This window comes from Trichosurus vulpecula, chromosome 8, assembly GCF_011100635.1.
Source record: "Trichosurus vulpecula isolate mTriVul1 chromosome 8, mTriVul1.pri, whole genome shotgun sequence".
Classification (NCBI taxonomy): domain Eukaryota; kingdom Metazoa; phylum Chordata; class Mammalia; order Diprotodontia; family Phalangeridae; genus Trichosurus; species Trichosurus vulpecula.
Genome location: NC_050580.1, coordinates 255,382,633 through 255,409,003, shown reverse-complemented (window position 1 = coordinate 255,409,003; position 26,371 = coordinate 255,382,633). Strand labels below are relative to the sequence as shown.

General features: G+C 40.9%; 1 protein-coding gene across 2 annotated transcripts in view; it reads right to left on the bottom strand.

Moving 5' to 3' along the window:
* Positions 1 to 26,371, bottom strand: part of ITPK1 (inositol-tetrakisphosphate 1-kinase) — a 310,259-nt gene that overhangs the window by 33,365 nt on the left and 250,523 nt on the right. For both annotated transcript variants that reach the window (XM_036734679.1, XM_036734680.1), the window contains exons 6-7: positions 8,364 to 8,462; positions 7,795 to 7,835 (exon numbers count right to left, since the gene is read on the bottom strand). In XM_036734679.1, the coding sequence (XP_036590574.1) occupies positions 7,795 to 7,835; positions 8,364 to 8,462 (140 nt within the window). The remainder of the gene's footprint in view (positions 1 to 7,794; positions 7,836 to 8,363; positions 8,463 to 26,371) is intronic.

Genomic DNA, 26,371 nt, shown 5'->3' with positions numbered 1-26,371 from the left:
TCCAAGGCTCCTTCCAGAGCTGACATTCTATAACCTACCCGACCAGAGGATCACAGATTTAGCACTGGAAGGGACCTTAGCATGCAGCTAGCCAAACGTCTTCACTTCACACAAATTCAGAGCTAAGTGACTTATCCAGATTCATACAGCCATTAAGTGTCAGAGGAAGGACTTCAACTCAGTTCTTTCTGGTTCCAAGCCCAACCATGATTTGATACTACCTCTAACACTGAGTAAAATACATACTGTATGTGGGCTTTATCAGGATTTCAGCTATTCTCTCATGTACTCTCCCTTAGCATCTATTAAGCACCTACAGTGTATAAAGCACTAAGCTAATTCTGGGCAGATATAAAGTTTAGATGAGCACTTGTGACATGAAGGTAGATGAAGTTAGGAAACTGAGGATCTGAGTCCAAAGAACAGAGAAATAAAGTGGCCCTGGCTGGGCACTCACAACATAGGTAATACTTTCCTCATGATACAGAAGAACTGCCCCCTTCACACCAAATTCCTGTCAGTGTTCCTCTAACTCCATAGTTTATAATCAAGTCTGCCTGCATCATCCTCAGGAAATACTGTTTTCTTCCTTGACATGTTCACTTGGTCAAGGTGCTTCAAGGTGGGGTGGGGGGAAGGGGGAAGGGGTGGTGGGAGGCAAGAGAAAAGAAAAACACTGACAGACACAGAATGCCACAACCTTTTTGGGATGTTAAGTCTGACACATGGGTCATCAATTCTTTCTGGGATCCATCAGTCTTCACTGGCGGGTACATTAATCCCGGTCACCTTCAATGATAACCACTTGTCTCATCTACTTTCTATCTCCTTTACTCTTTCAGTACTTATTGGCATGGTACAACTAGGACCGGGGTCAGGGCCAGGCTTTGCTGAACATGGTGGTGGAATCAAGTTAGTAGGCTGATCCTTGGACAAATTCGGTCCATTGATGGACTTCTTGTCAAAACTTTTCCAACTCTGGTGGACAGGATGTGTCAAAACTTGAACTCTCCCAGGATCTACTAGGTTGACAGGAGTGGGGGAGGTTGAGGGTGCGGGGTACTTGAACGGAGAAAGGTTTTCCTGGTTTTCAGTTAATTGCAAAGTAATAGGACCCCACTGAAGAAGAGGAGAGTCATTGCTACATGGGCCTAAAGCTGTTTGGACTGTGCTGATGCTAAAAGTGCTTTCCTACACCTAGGCTCCTTGACTTGAATATTCCTTCAAAAAACAAGAGTGTCAGATTTCCAAAGAGTAACAAAGACAATACTTTTTATTTGTCTGTTTTCCCCTCAGATGCTAACAAAGCAATATAAAACCTGGATTTTGTCTCTGTATGTATCTAAGTACACATAAACATATGTAAGTATACGTGTGTGGGGGAGGGGGAATGGGATGAAAAAGAAGAGTCTTGGGGCTTGGCAACTTAGTGTCGTTCAATCCAGCTTTTGGTGGATAGCTCAGTCTGGTATAAAGAGGGAATCAGACCAGGTGATCTTTAAGGTTCTTTCTAACATTTCCATTATCTGTTTTTTTCCCTTGAGTTATAATAGTCTATATTTTAAGGTCCCTTTCAACTCTAAATTTCTATGTTCTAATAGCCAATGAGTCTATAAGCTTTAAGAATTACAATAAACATCACTAGCTTTCTTTGTCTAACAGGAAATCTGAGAACTTACTGGTGTTTTTTATCACTCTGAACAACATATGGCCTCATCTATCACCACAGCACTCTCTGGGCTGATTTTTAAGTCACAGGATAGAGTGGGGAAGCCCAGTAAAAAAATATCCAATGAGAAACAGCATCATACAAGGGAGACAAGCAACAGAACCAAAGAGACTAATTTCAAGACATCTGGAAACTCTCAAGACAATATAAAATCCAAATCCTGGGAGACTCAGAACTTGGCGGGTCTGTTTCACTAGACACCAGACCATTTCTATTAATGGCTACAGAATTAATGATAATTCTCTTACAATTATGGATTGCAGAGTAACTTAGAGACTATAAATCCCTAGGCACACAGCATGATTTACTGGGTTACCATTTTATAGGCAGGTAAGTGGAACCAGTAGGTAACTAGAATCACAAAGGTTGGGTGGGGACAGGACTAGAATGAAAACTCATTGCTCTCAATTGCCCGTTATAATCTGAGAGTGAACATTAGGCACCAGAGAAAAATGTTCAGCTCTTAAAAGCTATTCTTTCACACTTGCTCTGGGCAATACTCCAGAAAAATAGGAGGAAGGAGGACACTGAGTATGAATATATAGGGCCTCCCTTTCTTTTTTTCCTTCCTTCCTTCTCTCACTCTCTCTCCACGCATGTATGCATGTAAGTATGTATATACACATGCATGCTTTTCTCTCCTGGGTACTCATCTCAAAAAGATGTCCCCAAGCCTGCTGACCTTAGTTTAGATTCAAGCTAAGTCCCTGGACCAATAAGTTACTCTCAAAAATCTTTAAACTATCAAACTGGGCTGTTTGCAGGTAGAAACAATGAGGGAGTGACAGAAAGTAGAGAGATGGACACAGCCTCAAGCAGAAGAGCCCACACTGCAAGTTAGGAGGCAGGAATTCCAGTTCTGTGGAGCCACTGTGCAAAGTGGGCGATTCACCTCCCAAACTTGAGGCCAATGTACAGCGAGCGTGGTTGTATTTGATGAGGGTCTGCCAGCTTCCACATGCTATGATTCTGTTTTAACAAATGATGAGATCCTAGCATATGCTGACATACAGAAAGGAATGGACCTTTTTTCAAATATGAAAAGGTGAGAGCGTTATATCGGGGGAGGATACCGCTATTTACTACCACTCATCTTCTCTGGCCTGAATCATAAAGGCAGTAGGATGCTGTAATGGAAAGAACCCTATACGAAAGATGGAGAAAGAGCAGAGCAAAAGATCTGGCCTAGTTACTCTTAGACTCGTTGAATTAAACTGGCCATAGAACACAAAATGCTAAAACTATACAACAACCAGTTAATCAACCAATATCAATAAACATTTACTGTGTCAAATGCTGGAACACAGAATGCCAGACTTGAAGTCAGGAAAACCCGAGTTCAAATCCTGCCTCACATACTCCCTAGCTATGTGACACTGGGCAAACCACTCAAACTCTCAGAGCTTGTTTCCAAATCTGTAAAATGCATAATGATAGCACCTACTTAACCTGGTAGTAGTTACCTGATTAGCCTATGTAAAGCACTCTACAAATGTTAGCCATCGGACCTCGTTTTTACCTTTCTATAGATCTCTACTACTTAGCACAGTGTCAGGCACATAGTAAGCACTTAATAAATGCTCCTTGATTAGCTCCTGGATTTAACATCAGGTCAGGAGACCTGGGTTCAAATTCTGCATTCAATTTTCACTAGCTATGTGACCCTAAGTTAATAATTTTAACCTCTCTGAAACTCAAACTCCTGATCTATAAAGTTGTACTACCTAACTCAGAGTTATTATAGAGGCTTAAATGAAATAAAGTACGTAAAGCACTTGGCAGACTCTGAAGTGCTAGAGAAATGTCAATTAGTGTTTAATTATAATTTTAAAAATTTAATATTAATTAATAATGATAATAGCTAGCATTTATACAGCATCTACTATTGGCCAGTCACTGTGCTAAGCACTTTCAAGTATTATCCCAGTGGATCCTCGTAATTCTGGGAGGTGCTGGTGCAAGAATCCTCAGGGTCCTTGCTAGCCACTGCATGAATGAGCCCGCCCAGATCAGACAGACAGGTACGGAGCAGCTCGTTTATCCACCCATCAGGGGGTGACGGGTGTGTACGTTTCACCATTCAACAGATAACATATACGGAGTATCTCCTGACCTACGTGATCCACAGCTTGAGTAAGATCAAGTAGGGATAAAAATTACATTTTTGACAAAAGAAAAGTATAGCGCTGTTTTCTTGCTGTCGTGGGGGGAAAAAAAAGAGTAATTGTGTCAATAACCTGGTCGCAGCATTCACTAGTTCTGGGAACATGTACAAACTAAGTTCTCAATGACTCAGTTTCCCCATCTGTACTACCCAATGTCTGTAGGAATCTACTTTTCCAGGTTATTTTGAGGATTAAATGAGATAATGTACAGGGAGTATTTCAAGAATATTTAAGCATCACATAAATGTTAGCTATTAGTATCTTTTTCATCACTATCACTCCCACCAGAACCCGCTGCTTCTCATTCACGTAAAATGAGGCTAGTGCTGGATCACCCATGTATCTGACATCATCAATGGAATAAACTGTTTTACATAAGGTTCCAGATACTGAAGCCCCAAAGTCTCTGGCACAGTGCCTTGCCCTGTACTCGAGACTTACTCCCAGGAAAAATGAAAAAGCAAAGTGGGAAGGACTAAATAAAGTATATCCACGCATAGTAATGACACCGTGGTTTCCATGGAAACTTTAAACCACTGAGTACTAATGAGTATCAAGTTAGGATGCTCCCTGAAATATACCCACTTTGAAAGGGAGGGAGGGGAAAAAAACCTAAACAGATTTATTAGGCAAGTGGCCATGGGGTGTGGGGGCAGGGAGTGGGAGGGAGAAGGAGAGGACCATAAACCATACTCAGGTTTTAAAAAAAAAAACAAAAACAAATTTTGGGAGAAAGGCACAGCTTATATTTTAACAACTGTAATAGCTGATCCTCTTCCCCCAAAGGCTATATTAGTTGAACACAAATTTTTACAGGCCTGCCAAGGTGAAAAATTTTCAAGTAAGGCCCAAGACAAATTTAAGAGATCTGCTCAACACCAGAAGATAAGACAATGGGCTACATCAATGGAGACATAGTGTTCAGGATGAAGGCAATGACAGTCTATACACTGGCTTAAAGAGAAAATGGCAGTATTATATATGGTTCTTCCACCTTTTTTTCCCTTAGGAAGGACAGTGACACACTGGAATGTTTTGAAATGGGAGCAAGTAGGATGATGAGAGAATTGTATAGCAGGTACATGAGGAAGACCCGAAGGATCTGGGAATGTTTATGCAGAAGAAGGGAAGACGTGAGAGGTGAAGTATCTGAAGGACTGTAAAAGGACACATAAAAGACGCTTGTTGTAATTGGCTCCTAATTGCGACAGAAGGAGCAGTTTGGCTCAATGTAAGCAAAATTTCAGAGAATCACAGAAATCCAATATCTTCCAGGAAGAGTTGGCCTCAATTTAACAAAAATTTCACCGAATTCCAGATTTAAAGGTATCATAGGCTTAAGGAGAGCTAGAAGGAGCTTTGGACACCAGCCAAGTTCAATATGACTGAGTTCTTAATTTTACAAATGAGGAGTTATGAGACTTGTACAAGGAGCAGTGAATAGAGCACCGGCCCTGGAGTCAGGAGAACCTGAGTTCAAATCCACCCTCAGACACTTGACACACTTACTAGCTGTGTGATCTTGGGCAAGTCACTTAACCCCAATTGCCTTGCCTTCCATCTCCAAAAAAAAAAAAAAAGGAAGGAAAAAAGAGACTCGTCCAAGTCCACAGAGGTCACAATAAGTAGAGTTTGGACTTTAATCTAGGTCCTGACTCTAAATCAAGCCCTCTTTCCATGGAATGACACTGTTCTTCAGAAACCACCTAGTCAAAACAGCACATGACTGAGAATACCCTCTATGACCCTTTGGAGCTTACTCTTGCTCAAGTTCCAGTTCCTCAATGTCCTTCCTAAAATGCAGCACTCTAAATGAAACACAACCCTGCACACGAGGCCTGACTAGGTCAGGACAGAGAAGGATCCTGTTCAGGACATTCTGACCAGCTTAATGAACCCTGTCAACAGATTCAATCTTCTGCTTGGCTCTGAAACCTCCAGAAACCTGCCCATTCCTGCACAAGGGGTCTGAAACTGCTTTCATTACAAGAGGGATTTAGAGGGCCTAAAGGGAGAAGGCAGACAGAGGGCCAAGAGGCATGTGCCTGGGGCCCACGACAGCCAGCACCTGACAGATTTTGAGCAGCAGACTGTGCCCTTTCTACTAATAAGCTAGAAGGTAGAGGCCCCCAGAATTCCTCAGGATACTCTCCAGGCAGCTTCTGAACGGGAGAAGAGGTCCGCAGCTGCTGAACATGCCTCTAATTGGATTCAGAATAGAACTCCACATCCAGCTACAGCTCTGCAAAGAGGACAGTGAGCCAATTAAGCCCTATGCTAGAAAGTTTTCACTCCCTATCCTTGAGCCAATTTCATCTAATCACCACTTTGGTGACAAGTGCCTGGTATCATTAGGGCTAGAAGATGCCCCCTGAGCCACTGGGGCTCCTTATGAAGGCTACACAAAGTGAATTGGGGGCGGCTGTTCCAATGCCAATCCTGCTACCGAGGAGAATCAAAAGAACTTTCTTCCCGCAAACTATACATATCTGAGTCATCACGGTTTCAAGTTTATATTCTCCACATCTCCCACATATCCACAAAAACTCCTTCCTCATGCCTTTGCTCATGCTGTTCTCCATGGCACAGTGGGAAAAGTACTGAGTCTACAGCCTTAGGATCTGGGTTTGAATCCTGATTCTGCTATGCACTAGCCAGGTAACCCCGGGCACTTTGCTCCTCAGAGCCTCATGTTTCCAAACCTAGAGGAGAGGACCAGATGATCTCTAAGATCCTTTAGTGACATAATTCATAAGATGAACAATTTGGAATATTTCCTCATTACCCCTGACTCCTCAAATGCTCCTCACTCAGGGTCTATCTCCTATAGGAAGCCTTTCCCTCTTATCTCTCCTTTCTCCTAAGTCCTCAAACACTCAAAGTTCATACTCCACTACCTTATACTTGAAGTGCAGGTGTGTGTGCGTGTGCATGCGCATGGATGGTTAGTGTATATATACTATACATAATACAGTTAGACACTGGGAAAGGATGCATGTATGTATGAATGTATGATGTATGTATGTATGCATTTTTCCTTTGGATCAGACCTGCGATTTCACTGGGAAAGGGAACGGCCAAGAAGGAAATCCCTCGTCCAACACAAATTAGCACCTGCTTTTTAATTCTGTAGATTTAAGAGTGTCCTCGGGCACCAAGAGCTAAAGTGACCTCTCCAAAAAGTTAAGAAGTAGAACTTGAACTCAGGTCTTCTAACTCCAAGGTTTGCTATCCACTGCACAACAGTTCCTCCTCCTCCTCCCCCTGCCCATCTAGATAGAGTCTGTCTTCTACTGTTCTCAAACTGTGTTTTGTCTGTCAGTCATGCTTCTTCAACGAGACTATCAACTTTGTGAGGGCAGGGACTTAAAATTCAAGGAGGATATTGCCCACAGGGACCCAGCACAGTTCTTGCTACATAACAGCTTTTCAAAATGAACTTGTAGAATGAGGAACAGAGAAAAATAGAAAGAGCAAAGAAAAGAAATTGCTATCTTCCAACTTGAAAATGGAATGACTGGCTTCCCTACACCCCCCCCCCATCTCCCCATTGACCCATGAACATAACTTCAGGATAAGGCACTGAGGCTGACATCATGTTGTTATTTCTAAAGTTGGTGACCCTAAAGTCGGTGATGGAAGGCTCCACATGGAAAGCACCTCTCAGTTATCAGTATAGAAATGACTGAAGCCTAAGACTGTAATGACTATAAGACTCTCACCTCTGTAAATGCTCATTGTCAGACCCAGAACTAAAGAAAAGCAAAGTTTCAGGTAGGAACAGGAAAGGGAGAAGGAAAGAAAGAGGGACAGAAAATGTGTGTGCGCGTGCATGTACATGCGCACACAAGTGCACGCACACACACAAACAGGCAAACACATACATGGTCTTTCACTCACCTCATGAGAGTTGGTGCCATGGGCCACTCTTGTTTTGCAAACTATCAGCAAGAGGAAGAAACAAAAAAGAATGAATGAAACCATTACAGAAGGTGACTAAAATTACCAGATTTCCCAGGAAACATGTTGCTTCGTGACCAGGAGAATTTATAAATGCCAGCTAACATCTCAAATGTTTTTAGCCTTTAGTGGGAGAGATACCTGGGGGCTTACAATATTGTTTAAGAATTCCACATGCAGAATATTACCAACAAAAACTGATTTTCCACAGAAACCACTTAATCAAACACTTAATTCAGATCATGGGGAGGATGCCTCCCACATGTCTGAAAAGCTATAGGATCACTGTTCCCTTTTAAAATGATCTCAGTGCCCCCAAAGCCACCAAATTACTAATGGTCACTCCCATGATAGCAATGTTATTCCACCTAACAATGGAATCCATTAGCCCAGAAACAGAAGACTCTAGGAAAATATATCAGGCTTATAGCAAGTTTGCAGCACTGATGAAAAAAGTATTGTAGGCAATATGCATCCTTCTGGGACCCATGCAAAGTATATTTACATACTGAATGGGAAGGCCAGTCCATTCTTCTCCAGAAGCTGCATGGTGTCTTCTCCACACAAGCTTGTGAGCTCCATGAAGGGTGGGGAACAGATCCGTTCATCTATAAGACAAAAGAAAACAGAAAGGTTTATCAGACTGGTCTGGGCATTCTTTTTCCTCCCAAGTAGTCACACTTCAGTCGAAAACAAACGTGATTTTCCTGGTTTCCTGACTGTTGCTTGGAAATATGATTAGAAATTTCATTAGAAATGTCACTCACCCACTCATTTATTTATTTATTAATTGTCTACTGTGTGCAGAGCACTAATAGGCACAAAGTGTGGAGACAAAATTTAGGTAGTTCTTTATAAACTATAAATATAAAGCCCTACCTAACTCTTCCACTAAGTCTTACCCAACAGTTAAGACATAACATAGTACTTCATTTTGCTACTCCAAGCTTGTTATAGAGCCAAGACTTTGATCTCTAGTAGCAGGATTACAGTAAATCCATGGTCTCTGGAAATCTTTAGAGCAAAGGATTCTCCAGATCCAAAGGATTCTCGAAGCAAGGTAGCACAGCCCAGAGTCAGGGAGACTCATCTTTCTTAGTTCAAATCTGGCCTCAAACACTACCTATGTGACCCCGGACAAGTCATTTAACCCTATTTGCCTCAGTTTCTTCATCTGTAAAATGAGCTGGAGAAGGGAATGGCAAACTACTCCAGTATCTCTGCCAGGAAAACACTAAATGGGGTCATGAAGAGTCAAAAAGACTGAAGAACATTCTCTGAACTGTCTGCAGCAAATCTGATGCAAGCTGCCAGCATCAGTTCTCCTTACAAAGGCACATTAGAAGTACAATACAATACATCCTTGGGAAATCTGGCAACTGGAAAAGACCCCTGCTGTTTACTTATCATTATTCTTTCTGGCTGGCAGTCTCAAAGTGACTTTTAAATTCTATTTTTCTTTTTTGAGAAGTGCAATATTGGCTTCCAGGGAAGCCAACTTGTGCCTGCATCTCTGGTGCCTCTTGGTTCCACCTGCAAAGTTGAATGCTGAAGCCCTTCAGCTCCCTCAAAGGAGGTCAGAGGTAGAAGGAGCCTTAGAGATGATCTAGTGCAGGGGAAACAGGTCGAATCCGAACTACTGCTTCTTTTTGTAAGGACAGCAAGCTAAGTAAGGATAGTTTTTACATCTTAAAATATTTTATTTTATTTAAAAATATAAAAATTGTTCTTAGCCTGACCCCAGATCTAGTCCAATTCACCTTTAGAAGTTAATAGACTCATCCTTTATTTATATTCAGTTTTATTTGAGGCTACAACTCTGGAGCTGGGATGAAAAGCATTCTGGGACTTACTGTCTACTGTCTTTGCTGTGATTACCTACTAAGGACAGGGAAAACTTCTGCAATGTTCAACTCAAACCTCAGGGCATTCTTGAAAGGGCAGACTTCATACTCCTTTACTCAAGAAATTCCAGTGGCTCCCTATTACCTACAGGATCAAACACAAAATCTTCTCTTTGGCATTCAGTGCCCTCTTCCATTTTTCTTACACCTTACTCCCCACCACATACTCTTTGATCCAGTGAATCTGACCTCTGACCTCATTGTAGTTCCTCTAGTCACATATCTTCTACCTCCTGGCATTTTCGTTGGCTGTCTAAAATGCGTCTGGAATGCTCTCCCTCCTCCTCTGTTTCTCCTGGATTCCCTGGTTTCTTTTTAAGTCCCAACTAAAATTTCACCTTCTCTAGGAAGTCTTTCTCAACCCTTCTTCCTTCCAGTGCATTCCTCTGTCAAAAAGATTTTCTATTTATCCTTTATGTAGCTTGCTTGTTCATATCTGTTTACTTGTGTTCTCCCCATTAGACTGTGAGGTCCCGGAGGGAAGGAACTGTCTTTGCCTCTTTTTGTACCCCCACTGTTTAGTATAGTTCCTGGCACATAGTAAGTGTTTAATAAATGTTAACCAAAGTGAACTGAATTCTCTGGTGATAACATTGCCCCTGGTCTTTGCGGGACTCCCAAGAGATCAACCACTCTTTCAGGGGCATATAAGCCAAGTTTCTTCCAACTAAAGAGTCCTTAATGAGTTACTCAGGAAGCTGAAAAAACTCATGAAAGGGGGCAAAGGGGCAAAGGAACATTCACCCAAATGTGAGCTGTATCAATATGCTGAGACAAATATTTAATGGCATTCTACATTTAACTAAAAGTACTTAATATTCTGTGTCATCAGAATCTCATCTGGAATAGATTAGATATAAAAGAATCAGAAACAACTAAACTCAGTGATGTCTGATAAACTCCTACACATAAACAACTTGGGAAAGGGCTTCCCCACTGAAGAAGAAATTGTAAGTCAACTGGAAAGCAGTTTGGTAGGAAATAGGTCTAAACTAGTATCATATACCGTAAACAACAATAATTATCAAATGAATACATGAGACTAAATGCAATAGGCCACGTCATGAAAAAAACTTACCAGAGAGTATAAGGAAGAACTTTTCACAACTATAGATGGTTAAGAAAAATTCTTAATCAAACAAGGGACAGAAGTAATCATAGAAGACAAACAATTTCAAATACATAAAATTAAGAAGTTTCTATACAAACAAAATCAATATAGCTAGAATTAGAAAACTTTCATATGAGAAAAATCACTGAATTAAGTATTCCAAGACATACAGAGAATTAATGAAATATATAAAAACCAGGGCCAAAGATAAATGGTCAAAGGATAGGATTAGTTTTTAAATTAATTATAAACTTATCAACAGACATGTGAAAGACTGTTCCAGATCAACAATAATAAGAAAAAAATGTAAATTAAACCAACCAAGTTTTATCTCACATCCAGTAAACTAAAGATTATGTACATACCTGGAAATCAATGCTGGTGTGGATTGTGGGAAGAAAGATACAGATATTGTTGGAACTACGGATTAACATAACCATGCTAGAAAATAACTTGAAATTAGATGAGAAAGTCAACTGTTTATAGCCTTTGACTAAGGAATCCCACATTGGAACATATGCCTCAATGAGTTCAAAGTCAGAAAGAAAGCTCTCCTAAATACCAGAATGTTCATAACAGCACATTTTGTGGGAGCAAAGAACTGGAAATAAATTAAAGGATATTAATATAATGGAATATTGGTGTGCCTTAAGAAATGATGAATAAAAGGAATTCAGAAGAACATGGTAAGTCTTGTGTAAACTGATACAGAATTAAGTAATCAGCACCAGGAAAACAATGCACATAATGACTATAACAATGTAAAAGGAAAGAAGACTAAACTGCAGGCAAATATTCTGTAACTGTATTGAACAATCTTGATCCCCAAGAATTGAGGTATAAATGCAATTCTCTCCTTTCCTGAGGAAAAGTGAGAAACCGAGGGTTTGGAAGGTTGATTCTGCCATCTGGGAAGGTTGTTTTCACTCAACTGTTAAAATGTGTGTTAAAATGCAAAGTTCAATAGGTTAAGTGGATGAGTGAAGATGAAAAGTGCCCCTGGAAAGGAAAAGATCTAAAAAGAAAAAACATCCATAAAAACTAAAGGAAAAAAAAGGAGAATCTTAGCTGCCAGTCTAAATTACCAACAATTTCACACTTCGAAAGTCTGAGTCATATACTCTGTATGTCACCGTCATTACCTCTGGGCAATTAGCAATTCCCCAAAAGTGTTCTTGCCAGATGCCAACATTCACTGTACCTAAAATGTAGTTTCTTGCTTTTTTCTACAAACCAACACCATGCAGAGTTTAAAGCCAAAGTTGGTGATGCTCACGGAGGAAGAGTCTAGAAAAATGGGGCATGGGCAAAGTCCAGTGGGAAAACGGGTGGCAGCCAAAAATTACTGGGCTAAGGAGGAGAGCATCTGATGTTGGGAAATTCTGGATGACTGGTTATTCTACACATTTTTTCACAAGGAAGGATGAGACAGGGATGGAAGAAGGAAAACATTTCTGAGGCAGGGAATAGAGAGTCACAGGAGGAAAAAAAATAAGTAGTTAGAAGTGATGACTTTGGGGAAGAAAAGACGGAGAACAGAAAGATTTCGCAGAGGGCTAGACAGAAAAAAGAAACAGTTGCTCTATTACTATTTGGTAAATATCCAAAGAGGTCAATCACAGGAGTAATAAGTGAAGGTGGACCCTTGAGAATTAATCACATGTCAGAATATAGAAGGATACAATATAACATAAAGGATATACATATCATGTTAGATCTGACATCAAAGGACTCGTGTTTGAGTACCTCCCCTAATTAACTTGCTTTATGACCTTAGTCAAATCATTTAACTTTGCTGAGCCTTAGTTTTCTAAACCATAAAACCAGAATAATATTTACCGCACTTACGACTCACAGCTTTGAAAAATCCTAAATTGATACATTAAATAGGAGCTGTATTATTAAAAGGGGCAGGGTAGGGCAAGGTCAGAGGAAGGACCAGTGTGGGCTTTTAGCATTGGTCACATGCCCCTGGGAACAGTGTGGTATACTTAAAAAGAGCACTGGACTGAAATTCGAAGATTTGGAATTGAGTTAAGCTCCGATGGTATAAATACCTGTGCAATTTTGGACAAGCGACTTCCACTCTAACAGCACCCAGGAAGACAGACTAGTAGACACGGGCATGGGGCTATCCCCTGGGCCTGAAACGTACTCTCCCTCCCCATCTCCACCTTTTGGAAGCCCTAATTTCCTTATGCAAAGTGAGATTCTTAGTTACTCTTAGAACTCTATGAATTCACCATGGGACTCCCATGGGTGGAATTATTTGGAAGAAAATTCAATCATGTGGGATGCTTCCCTTTTGTTATCACATATATTCCTTTTTTTAAAAACTCTGTTTTACCTTTAAGCTAGAGGTGTCTTTGTGGTTAGAACTGACGTGCCCCCGCCCTATATCTAACTGTGGTATTTTTAGACACATAGGATTGCCTGGGAAGCTGGAGGCGCCTAGAAAGACATCGAAAAGACAAGCCACTGCCTAGATAGTCCCACTGCTTTTTCACAAAGAGCACTCCTTCCAAGAATCTTCAAGGACTCTTGCAAACTGGGTGGGGAGATTGACTGTGAAGAAGGCCTCGAATATCCAAGAAGCAAATGAAATGCCAGCCAGAGCTCAGAAGTTCAAGGAACATAATGCAATGCAGAGGGGAAGGGGTGCTGGTCTTAGGATCTGAGAGCTGCAATTTGAGTCCTACCTCCTATACTAAGTTACTGCATTAAGACTTTGGAGGCACCTTGTATCCACTTGATCTGTGATTGCAGACAAATCTCTTTAGGTCTCTGAGTTTCATTTTTCTTTTCTATTAAATAAGAATACTAAAAACCACGCCCTACTAGACAGGACTATTTTAAGCAAGATGCTTCCTAAAACACAGTATCATAGATAGGAACAGGGAAAGGAAGGGGACCTGTGATTTCGCTGGTATAGGAAGCAGTCCTTACCTATGCAGGTCAGCACTTTCTCTGCAGTTTACAATCTTAAGAGAGTACTGAGAAGTTAAATGACTTGCCTAGGATCATTAGAGCCCATTATTTGTCAGAGGCAGGACTTGAACCCAGGTCTTTCTGGTTCCGAGGCTAGCTCTCCAGCCCAGTGCCTAACACAGCAAATGCTTGTTGATTTGACTCTAGCCTCAATGTTACACTGATTCCGATCTTATCATTCTTGAGAGAGAGCTGTGGCTTCCAAGAGTCAGGTAAGTAGAATATGTAGCATTTACAGATGGACTGCATGTTCTTTCCAGGTTCTTCCTTACCTTTAAGAAGAACAACATCCTCCTCCCACCTCCAAATCAATTCCTTTCCTCTGTAGAGAAATGTGTCTTTTGTGTCTGACTGGTATGCGAATTCTGACTATTATCCCTAAAATACCTCCTTGCTCAGGAATCAGCATGAATGTCAGTACTGAATCTCACACGATGACCCAATTTTTAACTTCAGGAGCCCATAACAGCTACATGAGGCGATAATGAGAGGGTACTTGATACATATACAGGGATGTAACATTCCAGTTACATAATTGCTATTCCAGCCTTGAGGGAAAGCCCCATCATATTTGAATGGGTTAGGGAGAGCAGGCATCCCCCCCGCCCCCAACTCCAGCCAAGTCTCATGGCCCTGTGGGAGTGCAAAGGAGACCTATGTTAAGTATCAGACAGTGAATAATACATGGCAGAGCACCAACAAGCTCATAGAAATGGGTCAGGGCATTCCCAGACAACGCACATTGTTCCAAGGATAACATACAGGGAGATATGTTTACTGGCTCGCATTCACTCATGAACACTTCAGCATGGGGGCGTTTGTCAGAAAGACAAGTCACCGAGGCCACAGCCTGACAGTAAGTCTAGCAGTGTACCCAGAGAGCACAAATATTCTGATGAGAAAGAAGGTCAGAGAAGGACAAAGCAAGAGAGAAGTCAGAAAGGCCAGCCCACAGGAGGCAGGGTCTGCAGCGTGGAGCCTCTGGGACGCCAAAGACAAAGTCTGTCTATCCTGCAGTGTTTTCAACAGCCGGCTCTCATGAAGATTCTATCACACTCTACCACAGAATGTTCTCCTCATCAATACCTCAATATTTCTACCCTTCCCCCCTCCAAAAAACCACCCCACACTTCATTCAACCCTGCTGTCATTTCCAAGAAACAGGTTATTGTAGATCATTTTACCGTAAAGAGAAGTGAGAAATTATGGACTTGTTCTAGTTCATTCTTTCAATTCAACAAAGAATGATCAAATGATTAGTCCAAGGCACTACGGCAGATACAATAATGAATAATGGTGCTATGCCTGTCCTCAAGGAGCTTATCATCTAGTAGCAGACACGATACCTATAAGGTGTTCCAAAAGATCTAGCTTTAAGCTTAAAACTCCACTAAGACTGTTGGGACACCTTCTTATAACCTGAAACAGAAAGACATCAGTGCTATGAAAGGGTTATTAACAAAGAAGGAAGATTTCTCTTCCACTCGGGAGGATCAAAAGAAGTTTCAGGGAAAGGCGGTCGTCAATGGGGACTCACTGCAGCATGTTGGTTGTGGCGGGGGTGGGGGGGGGTGTTGTTTGTTTTTTGGGGATAGAAAGAGTAGAATACAATCAAAATCAATACTTTAGATAAATCTAGCAGCATGGGCAAGAAGAATTATGAAAGAGAATGTCAGATGTGGGAAAACGAATTAAGAACTTTTAAAATAATCTCAGTGACAAGCAATACCTGAGTGAGGGTGGTGGCCGGGGAACTGAGAAAAACGACGGAATTTAGGGGTATTACAGAAACGAAACCAATGAAAAGCAAGCGTGGATTGAGCCATAGGACTAGCAGTATCATTACTAGTGCTCATTCCTCACACTCACATAATGCTTTCCTCACGACCTTGCGAGGCAGACAGCTTAAATATTATTGTCTGTAAATATTTAACATTTACACATTAGACACTAAGGCTCTTAAAAGGGCCAACGGCAGCTTAGTGATTCCTCCAATTGAAGCCCGATTCAGATGACTCCAAATCAATCTCACCTCTTCTAACACACAAACGTGACTGAAGGCGACATCTTCACTACTCTCATCCTCTCTGAGACAACGGGCAGGCACCAGCTGTCCCTTCCAAAACTGAGCGACTTCAATAATAGTGCCAGCCGCGTGGCTTCCAGAATGTGCTTGCAACAGGAAAATCACATCATCAGGCTGTAAGGCCCAAAGAAGAAAGAAGCTTCAGGAGCACCTTGCTTTGTTTCAATTGGGGGTGAAGTGCGAATGTCTATCGAGCTGCTGAACCTGATGATTCAGTTGTTTTCAGTGTACCCCTTAAGGAGTCTGGGCTGCAGTCTTATTTCTGCAAAAATGATAGGCCATTCCTAGTTGCTAAAGACCAACGCCTCTACATAAACGTGAAACTAAGGGAGCATCATGAATTGTAGAGCTGATCATGACAGATATTTGAATTTTTACTATTTTGTATTCTAAAGTTTTTTTCTGCTTTTCAATCAATCCCAACGAGAAATTAAAAAGCTTCCCAGAAAAAAAAAGAAACTAAGGCTCAAAAGAGGTTGCCAAAGTGGAGGCAAAGGCAATTAAACAGCAAGCAGATGGTGAGAAAGCTGAGGAAGTAACAAGTTTGGAAGTTAAGGCACAGGGAGAAAAGAGGTAATAGCAGCTTGAAGAAAGAACAACACCACTGGAAAACTTAGGAACATTTTGTAGGAAAAGAGGAAAAAGTAGAGAGGAAGAGAGTGAAGTCACAAGAGGAAGGAGATAATTGGTTTCATGGTTTTCTTGCATCCTTCTCATTTCTCTTCCCAATTTTTCCGCTACTTCTCTAAGTTGCTTTTCCAGATCCTTTTTGAGCTCTTCCATGGCCTGAGACCAGTTCATGTTTTTCTTGGAGGCTTTTGTTGTAGGCTCTTTGACTTTGTTGACTTCTTCTGGCTGTATGTTTTGGTCTTCTTTGTCACCAAAGTAAGATTCCAAAATCCGAGACTGAATCTGGGTGTGTTTTTGCTGCCTGGCCATATTCCCAACCAACTAACTTGACCCTTGAGTTTTTCAGCAGGGTATGACGGCTTGCAGACTAAAGAGTTCTATGTTCCACACTTGGGGGGATGTGCCAGCTCTGCCACACCAGCACTCCTCCTTCCCCAGGAACCCCCAACCCGGACTGGACTTAGATCTTCAGCAGGCTATGCACTCCTGCTCTGATCTGCCACTTAATTCCTCCCACCAGGTGGGCCTGGGGCCAGAAGCAACTGCAGCTGTAGTTCTGTAGCTGCCCCACCTCCGCTGCCCCCGGGGTGGTAGCCTAACTGCAAACTCCTTCCACTCCCACAGCTTTTCCCACTAACCTTCTCTGTTGTCTTTGGTGTTTGTGGGTTGAGAAGTCTGGTAACTGCTGCAGCTCACTGATTCAGGGCGCTAGGGCATGCTCCGCCCAGCTCCTGGTCTGGTGGCTCCTGGTCTGGTTGTTCCGCCCTGGGCTCTGCTCCACTCCACTCTCAGCTCCATGCGGGATAGACCTCACCCAGAGACCATCCAGGCTGTCCTGGGCTGGAGCCCTGCCTCCCTCTGCTATTTTGTGGGTTTTGCAGTTCTAGAATTGGTTCAGAGCCATTTTTTATAGGTTTTTGGAGGGACTCGGAAGGGAGCTCACTCTAGTCCCTGCTTTTCAGCTGCCATCTTGGCTCCGCCCCACAATGTCATCGGAAGGAGATAATTGGCAAAGAAAGACCCAATTGAAGGTGGGTAACAGCTGTATAAATGATGATATTAGCCTCAGGAAAAAAAAAGGAGGGGGCATTTTTCTCCTTCAGAAACAGGGAAAAAGAGGGAAGGAGAAAAAAGTAGTAAAGAACTGGTAAAGGTACAAGATAAAATTTTGAGAAACTGAGAGGAAGAATCAAAGAAGGTCATGGTGGTTGGTTTCCTCCTTTATTAAGAAAGAGACAAGGTCATACCAGCTGAGAGTGAGACGGATAAGAAGGTAGAGTTGGTCCTTGAATTGAAAAGGTCGCAAATGGAGTTACTACAGGTAACAGTCTTCCTGGACCTCCTAACTCCTACTCTAAGGTTCCCTCCAGACTAAACTGTCTCCCTGAACTTTGGGAAACTTAATCACAATGTTCAATAACAAGGCAAGATTTCTCACGAGTTAACAATAGACATTCTGGAAGGACTCGACATTTGGCACTAAAATGTACTACAGAAGTCACAGCCCTCTTCTGGTTTTAGCTACTGCTGTACAAAATCCTAGGATTCGATTCCCCTTTCCTGGGCTGTCAAACAGTCCCTAGTCCCCAGGGGTTAGAGGGTTATTACGGCAGGAAACATCCCTATTCCATTGGGTAATTGGATATAATGTTTTGCTATTAGACCATGCACAGGAAAAGGTGGGGCTGAAGCTCCAAAAGGATTTTTAGTTTTAACTCCATTTTAAAAGAAAAAAAATTATCAAATTAATCAAGAAATAAACTTATCACTGCAGGTAGTACCATGTTAGATATCTTTTGACTTCAGAAATGTGAACCAGAAACCAACCATGCTTTTATTTGGCAATAGCTGGCAGCTTAGGGTGCTGTGCCAACTTTCAAGGTGGGATGTGGTATACTGGAAAGAATGACGGATTTATTGTCAGAGAACTTCATTACAAACCTTAGGCTCTGCTAGTTACTAGTGTGATCTTGGGCAAGTTACTTAAACTTTCTGAGCCTCAATAAGAAGGTTGGACTTGATGGCCTGGAAAGTATTTTTCCAGATCCAAATCTATGATCCTTTTCAGTGAAAAGTTTGGCCTTTGGGTAGCTATCACCACCAGGTAAATGATGGTGAACGATTAGGCTGCATAGATCAAATGGCTGCATTTACTCACAGCATGAATCGAGTAAAAAAGAAAAGTCTTTCAACAGTTAGATAGAAATTCTAAAATGGATATATGCGTTTTATGTAAAAACATATGTGTGTATATATGTATAATATGCATATATATCTATGTATGTATATATAATGTGTGTGTGAGAGACACACACACACACACACTCCTTATATAAGCATTTTCTCTCCACAAAGTATACTTATACACTAGCAAGAAGAAGTTATTTGTAATGATTTTTTTAATGGCTCCACTTAAGTCAGATACTAGGTGTTTTAATATTTCAAGGTTCCATGATCTCCAGGTAGGTATAGGTAACAACTGCAGATCGCTGTTCTTCTTTGCCTTGTTATCTGTATTGAACCCACTGCTATAGATATACATCATCTAGGAAGATTGTAAGCACTTCAAGAGTAGGGGCTTTGTCCACCTCCAGAGAAAGAACTAATGGAGTCTGAATGCAGATCCATGAATACTTTTAAAAACTTTATTTTGGGGTCTTCTGGAGGGGGGAGGGTCTGTGTTTTCTTTTGCAACATAGCTAATATGGAAATATGCTTTGCATGACTACACAAATACAACCTATATTAAAGTGCTTTACCTTCTCAAGAAGGGTTGTGGGGAAAGACGAAGAGAATTTGAACTCAAAATTAAAAAAAAACGTTAAAAACTGTTTTTATATGTAATTGGAAAAAAATTTTTTTAAGAGTAGTGACTTTTCACTTTTGTATTTGTATCTCTAGTGCCTAGCACAGTGCCTGGTCCCAACCTGTGTTTCCCGCTTTGCCAGAGATGTGATGAGCTTACATTTTAAAGAAGGAGATAACAATGCACATAAAAATGTACATTGTACACATAAGAAGCTAACAAGTACAAAAAAAAAAAATATATATATATATATATATAGGGAGGGAGGGAGGGTGAGAGAGAGAGAGAGAGAGAGAGAGAGAGAGAGGGAGAGAGAGAGTAATTAAGGGTAATTTAAGAGGGAAGGCCTTAGAGGTTAAAGGAATCAGGAAAGCCTTCTGGAAGCTCAGCTAATTTGGCACATTCATGAAAGAATGATAAAACCTGAGTTATATTTTAATGGAAGAGACGATTCTACATGGTAGAAGAAAGGAGTGCATTCTACATATAGAAGACAGCCAGTGCAAAGGAATAGAAGTTGGAAATGACGTATCATGAAGGAGGAAGAGAAGGGCACTTTTGTTGTTTGTCCTTTGTTCTCGAAAAGGACTATGACATCATGAAGGTGATGCCATGACTTGCAAGTGAATTGGATTTAAGTGGGTCCAGTGGCAAGATACCGATCAGGATGACTGAAGATGTGAAGTTCTGGGAACACAAAGAAGGCAAAACATAGTCCCTGCCCTCAAGAAGCTGCTATTCTAAGAAAGGGATGGGGAATGCAGTGAAGTTGAAGGAGTTGGAACAATGAAAAATGAAACTGTCACATTCCTAGCCCCTACCAGGACCAGAAGTAGTCTTAGGAGGCACTGAGGTATATTGCTTCCAGCGAGTCTGAAGTCAGTCATCACATATTGTTCCCAAATGGTGCTCACCACCACCAGGCCATATTGCTTCAACTTGGCCACAGCCAAGACAGCATTAGGGAAACGTTCAGCAGCAACAGCTCTCGCTAGTAGTGAGTGGTGGGGAATGACAGCAATAATTGGCCATTCGAAAAATTTCCAGATGCCCAAAACTGGTGATTGGCAGTCCCTGACAGTTGTGTCTTTAAAAACCACAACTGAAGGGGAAGGACACGAAACTAATTGGGGAGTTTAGACCATATTAAATGGGACTCCTTGTTCTAAATTCCCCAATTACTACTATCTATCCAGGGAGAGGTAATACATTTTTGTGGAAATAACACAAAGGAATCCAAAGAGTTTGGATACTAGCCCTGGATGACATGTGTCAGGCTGGGCAAGTCATTTCCCCATCTACACTCCCTCTTCGTTCACTTGAAAAATGAGAGGCATGAATGAAGCAAAGGATCTGTAAGGCTCCACCCCACATGCTATATCCTACATCCTAATCTTCTGCATTTTGAGTTTCCTCCCAGTTTCAACACTAATGTTCTATATTTTGAGGCTCTTTCAAATCTCTTTTCAAATTTTCAAAACTCTTTTCAAACATTCTATGATTTCATGACTGAAGCAAGAGCACTCGAATCAATTTCAAAGTGTACAGGGACAATCTGGCGCTAATATAATTTGTGAAGGAAAAAAAATTGATGAGCAAATCAAACCATGGTGCAAACCACCTTTCTCCCTTCTTGTTTCTAGAAAGAGAGTCTTTGTCTACATGTTTTCATTGTACACTTGCCAAAAAAAAAAGCATTATCTTTCTCTGATTCTACACTCACACCTCTGCTTTTTTTCTCAGGGGACCAAAGGCCTAGAGAGGTAAGAAAGTTCTATTCACTAGACTAAGCTCTGTTCTATTCTTTGTTTCCTTCTAAGCACAAGGGCACTAGAAGCTGAGAAAGAAGTGTCCACTATTATTTGTTCTTGGGTTAGCAATGAAACATTGATTTTAAATATACATATATATATATATATATATATATATATATATATATATATATATACACATACATAAATACATTTAATTTTATTAACTATCCATTCAATGAATTTTCTGCTAGTGCCATTTTTTCCAATGATAATTCAAGCTTACAGCTCCTACAGGAAGAGGCAAGTCTAATTCTGTAAAGAACTCTCTTTCTAAACAATACTCATAAAATCTCTTGAGATTTACCCTATACCAAACTGTGGTTATCCCAAACATTTCTGCATTTTCTAAGCAATTACATAATAAATATTAATGGTTCACATTCTGTAGCACGTTTAAGGTTTGCAAAATGTTATTCCCACAACCCCTCCATGAGGTAGGTATCTTAAGTATGATCACTCCCATTTTAAAGAGGAGGAAACTGAGGCAAAGAAAAGTTTGATGACTTGTCCAGTCACACAGAAAGTTATGAGTTAGAATTTTAATTCAAGTCTTATCATTCCAAGGAGTATTATTTCCATCAAAACACGGCCACATCTGATGGCTAAGGCTAACACCGAGTAGTCGAATGTGGAAGGGACATTACTTGGCAAGACTGCTTATCCAGTCACATTTGTGTCATACATCTATGCGGTGGCTAAAGGATGGTCAGCAAGAGAACCAAGGAGGAAGAATTGAAGGAAATCATTAACACAAGCCATGCTAGTGACCTAAAACAGAAGACTAAAGATAAAATAACATTTAGCCTGACCAAGAGTTTCGGAATCACTTTTACCCCTCATTCTGTGTAATTTCTCAAATCCAGTCAATTACCAAGACTTACTAATTCCACCTCCACAAAAGCTCTCCCATCCTTTTTTTTTTTACTTACTAATTTTACTCAGAGATAAAGAAATTTAACATTTACTATCTTGTTTTACTGAAACTTTTGATTTTACATAATCTTCTGTCCAAATATCCCTCCTATCCTATTTCCAAATATCCAAAAAAATCCTTCCCCTATCCTGTACCCAGTGAGCCATATCTTATAACAAAGATTTTAAAAGAGAAGGGAAAAAACAGTTCAGCATAACTAACCAACATATTAACTGTGAAGCACAATATATGCAATATTCCACACAAGCAGTGACCCATCTCTAAAAGGGAAAGGGAGGAAGAAACTACATTTTCTTCCTTCTCTAACTTCTAGGCCAACTGAGCGTATCTCAATAAAGGCCCTTATTACCACCTGTCTGGAATTTCAAGTCATCTTGAAGGTCTTCTGACTCTACCATCTCCCCCACCACAAATCATTTTTCAGACACTGCCTAACACGTTTTTCCTCCCTTGCGCTTATATTTGCCCACCTCACTTTGCACAAACCCTTAAGTGGTTTCTGACTGCCTCCCTTGAGTCAAGTTCAAATTCCTTCACCTCGCTGCCTAAAGGTAGCTATTATTTTATTTTTGTATTTGTATTCTCACTGCCTAGCATAGCTAATTCTGTATTGTTTTGCAGGTTCAGCTCTCTTCACTTTGTATTAATGCATGTCTCCCCATTCTACTCCATAATCATCATTTCTTACTGCCCAGCACACAAAATTTAAAAGCCAATTTACAACGAAGGGGTATCTAACAAAGGTATATCAAAAAAAAAAATAAAAAGTTAAACCCTATTTCAATAAGGAAATTCGGCTATAAAGGTTCCATCAGGAAGATCTGAGTCACACTGGGAAATGGGCAGGGTCAGGATTCTTGGTGCAGCAGAAAGTAATCTAGCGAACCCAACCTTCCCATTTCCACCCTACCTTCCCTCCACCCATCCCTCCCAGCCACTCTGCACTTTCATGACTTCAGATGTTCCTGGTAGACTTTGCTCTCCTCTTGTCTATCCCTCAGCTCCCTAGCCTGTTTTCAGCCTGAAGCACCAATGCACATTAGTCAAGGCCAGTGCTGCTCAAATAAGGAGAACCGTCTAACTGCCAACCAAACTTTTCCTAACAAAGTTCCTTACTTCTTAAAAGCTATAAACTTTAGACAATGACTTGGCCTTTTCCTCTTTGCATCTTGCTTGTCCCCGTAGCTTGCTCTTAGGTTCACAGTCTGCTAGGACTGATATCTTGTTCAACCCCTAATTTATACACACTGGGGATATTAATATCAGGGAGGAGAAACCGTGTTGTCCATTGGTCACAGAGCTAGTAAATGTAAGAGGTGGGATTTGAACCTAGGCATTTCTGACTCTAGCACTCTCATCACTATACCAGGATTGATTCTAATAATAGCTCTAATTTGATCTACAAAGCCTTTTGAAGCAAAGCAAAACTATCTGCTATTGGAAACCTACTTAAGAAGCCCATATGAGGCTCTACTCCTTTCACAATGTTTCTCCTGTTGAAGGAATGAGAAGAAAGACACTGAACAAGGAGACCTCATTTTTTTTCAATAAATGTGTTGGGAATAGTAAATCAAAGTTCATAAGCTGATATATATTATAAGGCTATTAGAGGAACTCATATTCAAAGAAGCCCTATGAAGAGACAAAGAGTTATATTATTTAGGGCTAAAAGGAGTTTTGGAATTTTAAAGTCATCTAAAACAAAGTAATTTCCTCTTAAAGTCAGTTAAGTCTCTACTGGGCAGCTGAATTTAAATTCCAATTCCTCTAATTAACTACCTTGGCAGAAAAAGACAAAAAAGGAAAATGACAACTGTTGAAGGGGTTATGAGAAGATAGGAATACGAAAGTGCTGCTGGTGAAGTTGTGAAGTGGTCCAACCACTCTGAAAGTAATTTGGAACTAGATCTCAAAAAAACCATTAAACCACGTGTACCCTTTCACCTAGAGTTACTACAACTACTAGGAATATATCCCAAAAACATCCAAGAAAGAGAGAAAAGACCCATATGTACGAAAATATGTACTGCAGTACTTTTTGTCTTATCAAAGAACTGGAAACAAAACAGGTGCAAATATGGGGAATGGCTGATTAAATCATGACAAATGGATGTCCTGGAATACTATTTTTATCATAAGAAATTACAAAAAGGTCAAATTCAGAGAATTTTGAAGACATTTTTATAAACTGCTGCAGACTTAAGTGAGCAGAACCAGAAGAATTAGTTATATAATGACCACAGCATTATAAATGAAAACAGCTTTGGAAGACTTAAGAATTCTGGTTAATGTAATAAACAATTACAACTCCAAAAGACTGATGATGTGTCTAGCATCCTTCCTACCTCCCTTGATGGAGAAGTGATGGACTAGACAGGTACATAGCAAGATACACATTTCATATAATTTCATAATCTTTACACCCTCTCCAATGATATCTCGGGAGCACAGTGGGATTTACAGTTGGAAGGCTCCTTAGAGATATAGTTCAACCCCCTCACTTTACAAATTCAGAAACAGAGCCACTAGGATCAGAGCTGTGACCATGGCCTTCTTGATAACCCAGATCAAAGCAACCAAGTGTCCTGATCCAGACAACATAACAGAAGCAAGGCTCCTTACTCTCAGGAGAAGCAAAGTGAACAGAGCCAGTCTTGTTTTTTTTTAATCTGCCTTACAAATACTGTATGTACCAGGGAAGGTAGCTAGGCTATCTGACTGGTCAGGATTACCTTGCTGATCAATTAGGAGGTAACAGGAATTGGTATGTTATCCGCTGAGAAGCCTGCAGGAGGCTTCATTCAATCTATGGGCAGGTACATGCCAACATTTTAAGGTCAACCACCATTTACAGAAATCCAAGATAGCCTGTAAGATTTCCTCATTGTTTTAAGTTTCTTGTATCCTGTTGATTAAGCTGTGCAGCAGCAGGAAAGGAAAGCTAATTGGCATATTCATGAAAGAATGAGTTTCCTTTTCCTGCCAAACACAGAATGGTTCATTTCCAAGAGTTAAATGGAGGAAGGAGGGGCGAGAGAGGGGAGGGGAAGAAGAAATCTGACCAGAGATTCTACTGGGAGAGAGTCAAACATTTAGTGGATCAACTTTATTAACAACATTGGGACCAAACTCATTAAAAGGACATGAAACATAACCTAGGAGTTCACCAACAACTTTATTATATTCAGGCCCCATGACCAATCGCAGCAAAAGAGTGCACACAGTTGGAGAGAAGCTATTTCTGGCCTGGTCCACCCTGCCTAGGAGTCCTCCCCATTCTCCCCAAGGGTCACCTTCTCTAAACCACTGCTGGTCTCCCCCACCAATCCCCTGCCAAAACAAACCCCCCCTCCCCAAAAAAAGACAACTTCTATTTTTTTCCTCTTCTACACACACACACACCCCAAATATTGTCTAAAACTTGAGGGTTTTATTCTGATCTCCACCTCCGGCCTTAGGGAAGGTGTGCTAGTGATATGGTAAGACTTCAACATTTCTGGGCTGACCTAAACCCACCATTCTCCTGGCTCATAGACACTGTTAGAATATGCTTGACATTGAAATTTGGGTACCAAGGATAATTTATTATTATTGAGGAATCCAAAGGAATTGGTAAACTTTCCTGGCCAGGAGCGGACTCCACCCTTCCTTAGGAAGAGGGAGTGAGGAGTACAGGAGTGAGACCAACTTTATTCTGTTAGACTGACATAGATGGATGCACCATCAGCTCAGTACCTCAGATTGGTCTGCTCCCTTCTAGGTCACAATCTTCCCTATACGCCCCCAACATGCAACTCCTTGGCATGTTCCTCCCTCCTCAACATACATCTCATGTTCAAAAATGGCAGAAAACTCCTCCCTGTGGGTGTGTGAGGTAATATTCAATTAGCCAATTAAGCATGCGGGTTAGCCATTTGACCCAGTTTTCTCTTCAACCCTGACCATTATCTGGCCAGTTTTGTCTATATCCTGAAACTGTGGTTTCTGCAAAACCACAAACTGTATTCCCATTGGTTGAGGACTCTCATCCTGGTTAATCTTTACTCCTTCTTTGTTCAAGCTGACAACTAATTACTCCGTGGAACTCAATTAACTCTTCTGTGGAAACCTAACTTATCCTAACTTTTACCCATCACTCACACCTCATCTCCTAACTCAGAGAATCATATGGTTGTATCTAAAAAGACCTCAGAGGTCATCTAGTCCAAATCCCTCCTTTTACAGATATGGAAATTCAGTCCAGA